This window comes from Montipora capricornis, chromosome 8 (assembly GCF_036669925.1).
Source record: "Montipora capricornis isolate CH-2021 chromosome 8, ASM3666992v2, whole genome shotgun sequence".
NCBI classification, from domain to species: Eukaryota; Metazoa; Cnidaria; class Anthozoa; order Scleractinia; family Acroporidae; genus Montipora; species Montipora capricornis.
The window spans coordinates 49410315-49420314 of NC_090890.1; the positions used below are offsets into that span (position 1 = coordinate 49410315).

General features: G+C 40.5%; 1 protein-coding gene across 1 annotated transcript in view; it reads left to right on the forward strand.

Moving 5' to 3' along the window:
* LOC138060577 (uncharacterized) overlaps positions 1-10000 on the forward strand; it is a 94619-nt gene that overhangs the window by 76178 nt on the left and 8441 nt on the right. The window contains exon 14 of the mRNA XM_068906422.1: positions 9053-9199. Within this exon, the coding sequence (XP_068762523.1) occupies positions 9053-9199 (147 nt within the window). The remainder of the gene's footprint in view (positions 1-9052; positions 9200-10000) is intronic.

Below are 10000 nucleotides of genomic sequence, written 5' to 3' on the forward strand. Positions count from 1 at the left end.
AGCGACTGGCTTAGATGCATCCTTGTCATTCTTCTCAACATTGCGAAGGTGTTCGTGGAATCGGTCACCTAGTCGTCTACCTGTTTCGCCAATGTATAATTTATTTCATAACGTACAGGTTATGCAATAAATGACATTTTGCGGAGGTACATGTGAAACGATTGGTGATCTTAACAGGTCGCTTAGGTCCCGATATCTTGCTAGTGTTAACAATGAAAAGACAAGTTTTGCATCGTGAGCGCGCGCATTTGAAAGTGCCAGGTTGCTCGTTAGTTTTGAACGCGCTTTTAACTAAAAAGTTGCCTATGTTTTTGTCGCGTTTGAATGAAATAAGTGGAGGTTGCGAAAAGATTCTACCAGTTTCGGGATCATTTTGGAGTAATTTAAAATTATTAAGAATTGATACTTTTGACTGCGTGATTATGAGGATGGAAAGTGAGGGTGAATGGAATTCTGTCACTTTTATTTTTTTGTGACGTTTGTAGTGATGACTGTCGATCAAATTGTTGGGCGCGATGATGGCCCGCTTTGACCACAGAGACAGGATAGCCACGTTTTTCGAAGAACTGGCACATCTCCTTTGATTTGCTGGAAAAATCGGAGTCATCACTACATAGACGTCGATGTCTAAGAAATTGAGAATAAGGAATTGAGTTCTTGACAGGTGATGGATGTGACGATGAATACTACAAATATACGTGAGAATCTGTAGGTTTGTAGTGCACACTGGTACATAGCACATTGCCACTAATAGAAACTTTGATATCTAGGTAAGTCAATGAAGTTTCCGAAATTTCCCAGTTATATTTAAGAGCGGGATGAAAAGAATTGACGGAGGTTATAAATTGATCGAGTTCTTCTCTGCTGGATGAAATAGCGCCGATGCAGTCGTCGTCGATGTAGCGGCCGTAGAGTTTGGGGCCGTTGTACTGATTAAAAAATTGTTGTTCAACATATCCCAAAAAAGATTGGCATGGCTACAGTGTATTCAGTCTGAAGAGAGGAAAGAATAACAGTTTCTGTTCAAGACGAATTTTTCGATCATTGATGGAATATACCTGCTTGGTTCGCGCACAGATGAGAAAGAGAAATTTAGGATGTCGGATTATTGTTCAGTTATATTTTAAAATAAAAGTAAAGCAATGTGTGACACATACAGGCAGTAATTAAGACATGCGGGAAAATGTGAGGTAGCTGGTGAAACTTCACTTTCTGAAGACATATATTCCAACTTTTGAAAAGGGGAAATAATATTTACCTAAGCTAATTAGATGTTCTCAGCGCGATAAATGAGGGCATGTCTGTTGCTAAATGTTGTTGATGACAGGGAGACTCAGATGATGAAGGTTAGGTGGCGGGTCTTCAATCTCGTCCATCAAGTACCCGGGGAACAGCAGAATTCAGTCCCTCCGTGTGGGAAGTGTTTTAGTCAACTTATTTTCCCACAAGACGACTAATTCAATTATGACTGATCTTATGTAAATACCGCCGAGTTTGTTGACATTTTTAATCTTTGCTATGGCTCAAGTGTTACACGATTCACCATGGTGTTTGGAATATTCTTTGCCTTTTTTAGGAACCAAAAACAAAAGCTACTGCATATAAGTGTTTTAAGTGATAGAACAGATCATTGAACATGCACCTTAGGGATAATTTTCTTGATTAAGCTATTCAATAAGGCTATTTGTAGGGCTTCACCATGGTGAACCGATAGTTCTTAAAGTCTATTGTAGTATAATTACTTTACTTAAGAACACAGTGGTGAATCGTTGAGTTTCAGCGCTAAGAAGGTCGACAGGTCGTTACAACAAATGATCTATTTTAATAATGTAATTTTCTACAAAGTTAGCTTATTTTTGTACATAGAACTGTTCAGATTATAGCAAAAGAATGAAAAGGTTCCGTGTTCCTTGACACCATTGTGTAGTTAATTGAGATAAGGACTAAGAGGCAATGTACTTCAATATTCTTTCTCAGGAGCTCCAAGAGAAATCATGTCACAATGAATAGCGAATCAGTTTCATACAATGACTGGAAAAAAATCATTCTGTTATGTAAAAATCACTAAGCGTCGTCTTGATGGCCATCTGAGCAATTTTGGTGTTCAACATATCCTACAAAAAGATTAGCATAGCTAGGTCCCATTCTTGTACCCATCGCTACACCATTAATTTTTTGTAATAGTTGCCGGCGAATGAAAAACAGTTAAGCGTTAAAACTAGTTCGGCAAGGCGGAGGAGCGTTTCCGAGCTTGGTTCTTTGACAGTGCGTTGATCGAAAAAGTGTTTAAGTGCTTGAAGGCCTTCGCTATTAGAAATGACTGTGTACAGAGATGTAAAGTCCATGATGAAAATAAGTTAGTCTTGGCCGGAGAAATTGAAATCGCGGTAAATTTTTAGTGCGTGTGTACTGCCTTTAATGTATGATGGCAAAGATTTGACGACATGCGTCATAATCCTGTCTAAGTAGCTAGAAATGAGTACGGTGGGGCAACTACAGGCAGAAACGATAGGGTGACCTAGGTTGTTGGGTTTGTGAATTTTAGGCAAGAAGCTTAAGTTAATGCAGGAAGTTCTAGGGGTGTTGATGATGAGATTAGTTGCAGTGTCCGGTAATTTTTGATTAACTATAAGATTCTGAATGGTGTCTTTGACAAGTTTTTGATTTTTGGAAGTGAGATCTTTCTGGATTTTGGGATAAAACGAGGTGTCAGAAAGTTGCCGCAAAGCTTCGTTTTGGTAACGGTCGTACCGCCAAACAACTACCGCGCCGCCTCTGTCGGCTGATTTGACAACTATGTCATTGCGTTTACTAAGACTTTTAAGCGCCGCCCACTCTTCCGCGGAAAGGTTGCAAAATTTAGTGTTAATTTAGTGTTTTTCATTCGCCGGCAACTATTACAAAAAAAATTAATGGTGTAGCGATGGGCACAAGAATGGGACCTACAATACTCGTCACAAATCGCTGAAACCGACACTGTTTCTCTCGAATTTTCTGGAAAAATTCTGAGATTTCTACTTCACACTGTTTTCCCTACTAAATGTGCCTTCTCCCTCCCCTTCTCCCTCCCCAATGTTGAGCCACTCGTGTTTTGAAGCACTGAGACCACTGTGATACCAAAATCAACATTGGGGAAGGGGAAACAGCCACAAGTGTTTCAAGATTTTTGACGAGTATTGTCTTTGCATCTGAAGGGCCTGGTTGGGTAACGTAAAGGTTGGAAGAGTAATTCTTGTTGCCCTTGTTGCCTGCAGTGTTTACGTGAGGAGTGTTCTTGTCCTGACTGTATTATATAAAGAAGCTATGCAGACTTTTGCGTATAGCGATTTAAAGGTACTTTTGTGGTAAAACAGTTTAGTGGAACGGCTCTGCCTATTAGCATATTGCGATGGTGTTTAAAGGTATAATCGATAGCGTGACTCGTGCACGTGCGTATTATCTATGTCGGGTTAAAGGCCTATCTGTGCGAACAGTTGCCAGCATGTGCAAAATTTCTGCGGCGAGTGTTTATAGAATTGCACATGAGAAAACTTATAAGAGGCGCACTTCTGAGGAGACGTGTAAAAGAGGTCGCAAGAACAGGTTAGGTGACCCGCGACAAAAGACGACTGATACGATGCATTACAGTTTTGAGGAAAAGAGAGGAAAATTTTACCTGTAAAGCACTGATGGAGGAAGCCGGAATTCAACAATGGGACGTATCTGTAAGAACAGTTTCTCGTTTTCTCAATTCACAACATTACTACTATTTGCACACTCTCAGAAAGGGGCTCATGACAGCGGAAGACCACAGCAAAAGAGTTAAGTTTGCAAAGCACATGAAAGCCGATTACGGCCAGGAGATTTGGACACAAGGAATTTCCTTTTATCTGGATGGAACAGGATTTACGTACAAAAGAAATCCACTAGATCAGGCTCGTGCACCAAAAGCTCGTGTCTGGAGAAAGAAATCAGAAGGTTTGGCTCCGCGATACATAGCAAAGGGCCACAAAGAGGGAACTGGGCGCAAAGTACTAAGACTGATGGTGGCAATTTCTTACAATAAAGTAGTTATCTGCTGTGAACCATACGAGAAAATTACTGGTCGTTATTTCGCTGCGTTTATAGATAACCATTTTGATCGCCTATTCGCAGCTGCTGACAAAGGATGTAGCCGAACGTTTTTACAAGATGGGGATCCCTCGATGCAACATACAAACAGTACCTTAATCAAACTGTGTCCAAGATCTCCGGATATGGCGATCATTGAAAATGTCGGTTTCCCATGGTGAGTAGGATGTTAAAAAGACAAGCAGTGCAGCAACAACTACGCCGAGAAACATTTGAACAGTTTAAGAATCGTGTTATCAATACATTTTACTCTATATCTGTTGAGACTGTGAACAATTTAATACGCTCTATGCCGAAACGAATTGATATGGTGATTACAAATGAGGGGAAGCGTACAAAATATTAAAGAAATACCACTATTTCCATTCTGTGGATAACTGCGTGAGATTTCTTCCCGCGAAATGTAAACTTTCAGAGACAATATGAACTATCGCACTTTCGCCAAAAATAAGGGGGGAGGGGTGGTGTTGCATATTTCAAACCAGAAGGGGGTCAAAATTGCTCCGATGGCCATCAAGACGATGTTTAGCGTCTTTTACATAGCAGAATGATTTTTTTCCAGTCATTGTACGAAATTGATTCGCTATTCATTGTGACATGATTTCTCTTGGAGCTCCTGAGAAAGAATATTGAAGTACATTGCCTCTTAGTCCTTATCTCAATTAACTACACAATGGTGTCAAGGAACACGGAACCTTTTCATTCTTTTGCTATAATCTGAACAGTTCTATGTACAAAAATAAGCTAACTTTGTAGAAAATTACATTATTAAAATAGATCATTTGTTGTAACGACCTGTCGACCTTCTTAGCGCTGAAACTCAACGATTCACCACTGTGTTCTTAAGTAAAGTAATTATACTGCCATAGACTTTAAGAACTATCGGTTCACCATGGTGAAGCCCTACAAATAGCCTTATTGAATAGCTTAATCAAGAAAATTATCCCTAAGGTGCATGCTACGTGATCTGTTCTATCACTTAAAACACTTATATGCAGTAGCTTTTGTTTTTGGTTCCTAAAAAAGGCAAAGAATATTCCAAACACCATGGTGAATCGTGTAACACTTGAGCCATAACAAAGATTAAAAATGTCAACAAACTCGGCGTATTTACATAAGATCAGTCATAATTGAATTAGTCGTCTTGTGGGAAAATAAGTTGACTAAAACACTTCCCACACGGAGGGACTGAATTCTGCTGTTCCCCGGGTACTTGATGGACGAGATTGAAGACCCGCCACCTAACCTTCATCATCTGAGTCTCCCTGTCATCAACAAACATTTAGCAACAGACATGCCCTCATTTATCGCGCTAAGAACATCTAATTAGCTTAGGCAAATATTATTTGCCCTTTTCAAAAGTTGGAATATATATTTTCAGAAGTGAAGTTTCACCAGCGACCTCACATTTTCCCGCGTGTCTTAATTACTGCCTGTATGTGTCACACATTTCTTTAAATTCCCTTATTTTTATCTTTTCCTTTTATTGTCAAATTGCTTTAAATTCCCTTCTTTTTATCTTTTCCTTTTATTTTCAAATATAACTGAACAATAATCCGACATCCTAAATTTCTCTTTCTCATCTGTGCGCGAACCAAGCAGGTATATTCCATCAATGATCGAAAAATTCGTTTTGAACAGAAACTGTTATTCTTTCCTCTCTTCAGACTGAATACACTGTAGCCATGCCAATCTTTTTAAGCTTAAGGATACGTTGAACAACAATTTTTTAATCAGTTCAACGGCCCCAAACCTGAACTCTACGGCCGCTACATCGACGACTGCATCGGCGCTACTTCATCCAGCAGAGAAGAACTCGATCAATTTATAACCTCCGTCAATTCTTTTCATCCCGCTCTTAAATATACCTGGGAAATTTTGGAAACTTCATTGGCTTTCCTAGATATCAAAGTTTCTATTAGTGGCAACGTGCTATATACCAGTGTGCACTACAAACTACAGATTCTCACATATATTTGATGTATTCATCGTCACATCCATCACCTGTCAAGAACTCCATTCCTTATTTTCAATTTCTAAGACATCGACGTCTATGTAGTGATGACTCCGATTTTTCCAGCAAATCAAAGGAGATGTGCTAGTTCTTCGAAAAACGTGGCTGTCCTGTCTCTGTGGTCAAAGCGGGCCATCATCGCGCCCAATTTGATCGACAGTCATCACTACAAACGTCACAAAACGATAAGAATGACAGAATTCCATTCCCCCTCACTTTCCATCCTCATAATCACGCAGTCAAAAGTATCAATTCTTAATAATTTTAAATTACTCCAAAATGATCCCGAAACTGGTAGAATCTTTTCGCAACCTCCACTTATTTCATTCAAACGCGACAAAAACATAGGCAACTTTTTAGTTAAAAGCGCGTTCAAAACTAACGAGCAACCTGGCACTTTCAAATGCGCGCGCTCACGATGCAAAACTTGTCTTTTCATTGTTAACACTAGCAAGATATCGGGACCTAAGCGACCTGTTAAGATCACCAATCGTTTCACATGTACCTCCGCAAATGTCATTTATTGCATAACCTGTACGTTATGCAATAAATTATACATTGGCGAGACAGGTAGACGACTAGGTGACCGATTCCGCGAACACCTTCGCGATGTTGAGAAGAATGACAAGGATGCATCTAAGCCAGTCGCTCGCCATTTTAATCTCCCTAACCACTCCAAAAAACACATGGCTATCTGCGGCCTTTCCCGAAATCTAGGTACGACGGAAAGCCGCAAGAATCTGAAACAAAAATTCATCTTCCAAATCGGCACCCTTAATCCTCACGGTATTAACGAACGCTTTTCATTTAACTAATATATTCCTATTTTTCACGTTGCCATGTTACCACCAATAGCGTAGCTCCTACTCAACTATAAAAACTAAGCGTAACCCACAATTCCTTGATTCGCTGTGACGAAGGGCTAACGCTCGAAACGTCAGCTTTTAGAATCTCTGTACGGTGTCCAATTTACATTACCAACTCCGTTGATAAAACCAAATTTTTGTAAAAAGCTTGAAAACAAGTTTGAGTATCGTTTACATCATTAGAGGAGTTTTCTGGCCCTATTCTTTGGCCTCCTCCCCTCGTCCTTCTTGTTGTATGGGGGGCCGGGCCTTTTGCAGTTTAAATGTTTATTCGTCTGAGTGCCTTGATCAGGCGAGGAGAACTTGTGGCCAAACCCTTTAGACTTTGCGTGCTTATATCCTCTGTATCCATTGCTTTTGTGGCCTTCCGCTTTCGGGTTTAATTTTTGGTCGCTTCTGCGAGATGTTTCAACTGTTTAGACAAATCAGAATCATTGCCAAACAAGAATTTTGTAAATGGATCCGAGATATAGAGCACAAATGTTTGTAGTCTTCGTTGAGCTCGGGCTTAATGATATATATCCCTGCGCCGCATGTTTAACTCGAAGTTAGCGGCACTTATCAGGGCAATGACATCAGTGGCCGCTCTTATTAGTTCGGAGGCATCCAAGGCATTGTTTGGAATTTTATGCCGTGCAGCCACAAGTTTCTCAACAACAGAAACTACGGAAATGAGCCCTTTGACAAGATTGGATTGCACTCTGCAACTTGATATCCGCAGACCTCGTGTCTGGTTTTAGTTCATCTGAGATAAAATAGTTGGCTTTCGTGCTTGTGATACATTCGGAGTTTTCTGGCGTGTCATAGCGATTCTGTGTCGCAGATAAGACTTCGTCCGTAAGCTTTTCTCTCAACAAGCCACGGAAAATTTGGGCGATGTGCTCATTTACAACAGGAGCCTTCTTTTGATCAAGTTTGAGGTCGTTCGCAATGCTTGACAGTAGGTCCATTTTCCCCCAAGCATCGCGCTGAGATTCAGAGCCCTGATTTATCAGATTAATGCTCTGCTCAGTTTTTTCGGAACGTGTAGGATTTTTAGCCCCACTATTCGAGTCAGCGGACCCAGATTCTGGTTTTTTGTCCGACTGTTGTGTAGATCGTTCATCCATTTTGGCGACTATCTCTAACTGTGCTTCATTTTCCTCCGAAGGACCATCCTCGATTACGAGTTGATCAATGGTTTCCTTCATCTGACCTAAGGAGTTAGTCATTGTCGACTTCAGTGAAGTGATCGGGAGGATACCAACGGCTCGCTCATAGAACTGATCGTCACGACGATGGTCGACTCACTGTTGTTTGGTGCCGTGCCGCTTTCAGCAGAATGAATTCTTTCATTTTCGTGGTGTGTAGACAATCGTTTTTCAATTGTCGTAGACACGTTGTAAACGACTCAAGAAGGCCCTAAAAGGTGCTGTTGAGTACACAGTTAGATTTTGAGAACTTTTTCCCCGATTTTACCAGGAACCACACTTCAGTTGACCAACTCGAGCAAAGGCGGGAATTGTTCTGACCACTTGGGCGGCTGCTTTCTCATTTGACTTCGTAGTGCGTATGACGACGAGGCAGAATCATTGCGCAAATGAGAAAGCTAGAATTGCATTATCCGAAGTTGAGAATTAAATAAATAAAAACATTTCGTGGAAGCGATTTCCTAACAAACCGGCTAGCGGCGGAAATATTGCATGATAAGACTTTCAACCTTCACTCTACTGTCTGTTGTCACTTTCTGGCGCGTTTACGTTCAATGCCATCGATTATTTCCTACCCGATGTACTGTCCACTCTTCTGGCACGTTTATGTGCAATTCCGTCGACCTTTTTTCACCCGACAAACTGTTCACTCTACTGAGGGGAAAAAAGCCGATGGAATGGGGTGACAAGAAACAGTGAAGTGAAGGCAGGAATGTTTTATAGTTGGTAAGAATATCTATATTTCCGCCGCTATTCCGCTCGTTAGAAACCATTGCTTTCAACGGTGATTCCTTCACAGAACTCGAATGTCACATATTATTATTATTAAGCTTCCAGTTGTTCAATGTTATCTATGATGTTTCTTTACTTAGGCCTGGGATGCCCATGACATGATACTGGTGAAAGGCTGTCTTTTAAAGACTCTATCAAGCACACCAGTCCGGTCTTTCTGGTCGTACAAGGGTTGCTCAGGTGCTAGGTACCGAAGTAAATTTTCTCCCAGATTTCCTCATTTTGAGGTAAGTTGAAAATTATTATAATGAAACCCGTTGATTGGATTAGGCCTTTTCCATTGTCAGCCGTTTGACGGTTGTTGGCTAAGTGTAAAATTAAACCATAAAATGTTCTCGTGTTGGCCGTGTTCATCCAAGGCTGTAGCTAGCGGAGAGACAAGGGGGAGGCGGAGCTGCTTCTTCAACTCTCCTCCTCCCCTTCAAACAAAAAAAAAAAAAAAAAAACGGAAAAAAATAGAAATCAAGACTTTTTTAAATGCCACTTCATGAAGTATTAGCTTGATAGTTTGAACTAAGTACTGTTACCTTTAACACTTTTATCAACCGATTCACTCGTTTCTTTATGAAACAAAAGGAAAGCGATTCAAATACAATAGACCATTTACAGTTAGCGTAATTGATAAATTTGAAACCTTCTTTATTAAATATGCCGGCCAAACGCTAGAGAGTAGCAAACTCCTGAAAAGGCTTGGTACTCTGCCCAGACTTTTCTTGTGCATATTAAATCAAGAGAATTGTTGTAGTCATTGACTGATATGACTGATGTGACTAGAACTCCTGCAGCGTCTGGTCCAAACAAACATAACAGCGCTTTTCAAGGAAACAACCAACAGATTACGATGAAAAGTAAATTCTGACTCAGGAGAACAGGACAGAAACTTTATTTGCGTGATCGTTCTAAAATATTGATCGTTTACACTTGGATGACTTCACTTTTTGACGAAATATCTCTGAAATCAGCATTTCCAAGCCTCTAGCTTTCAAACGTTTTTCGGGGAAGCATGCCACGAGATGCTCGCACCTCTG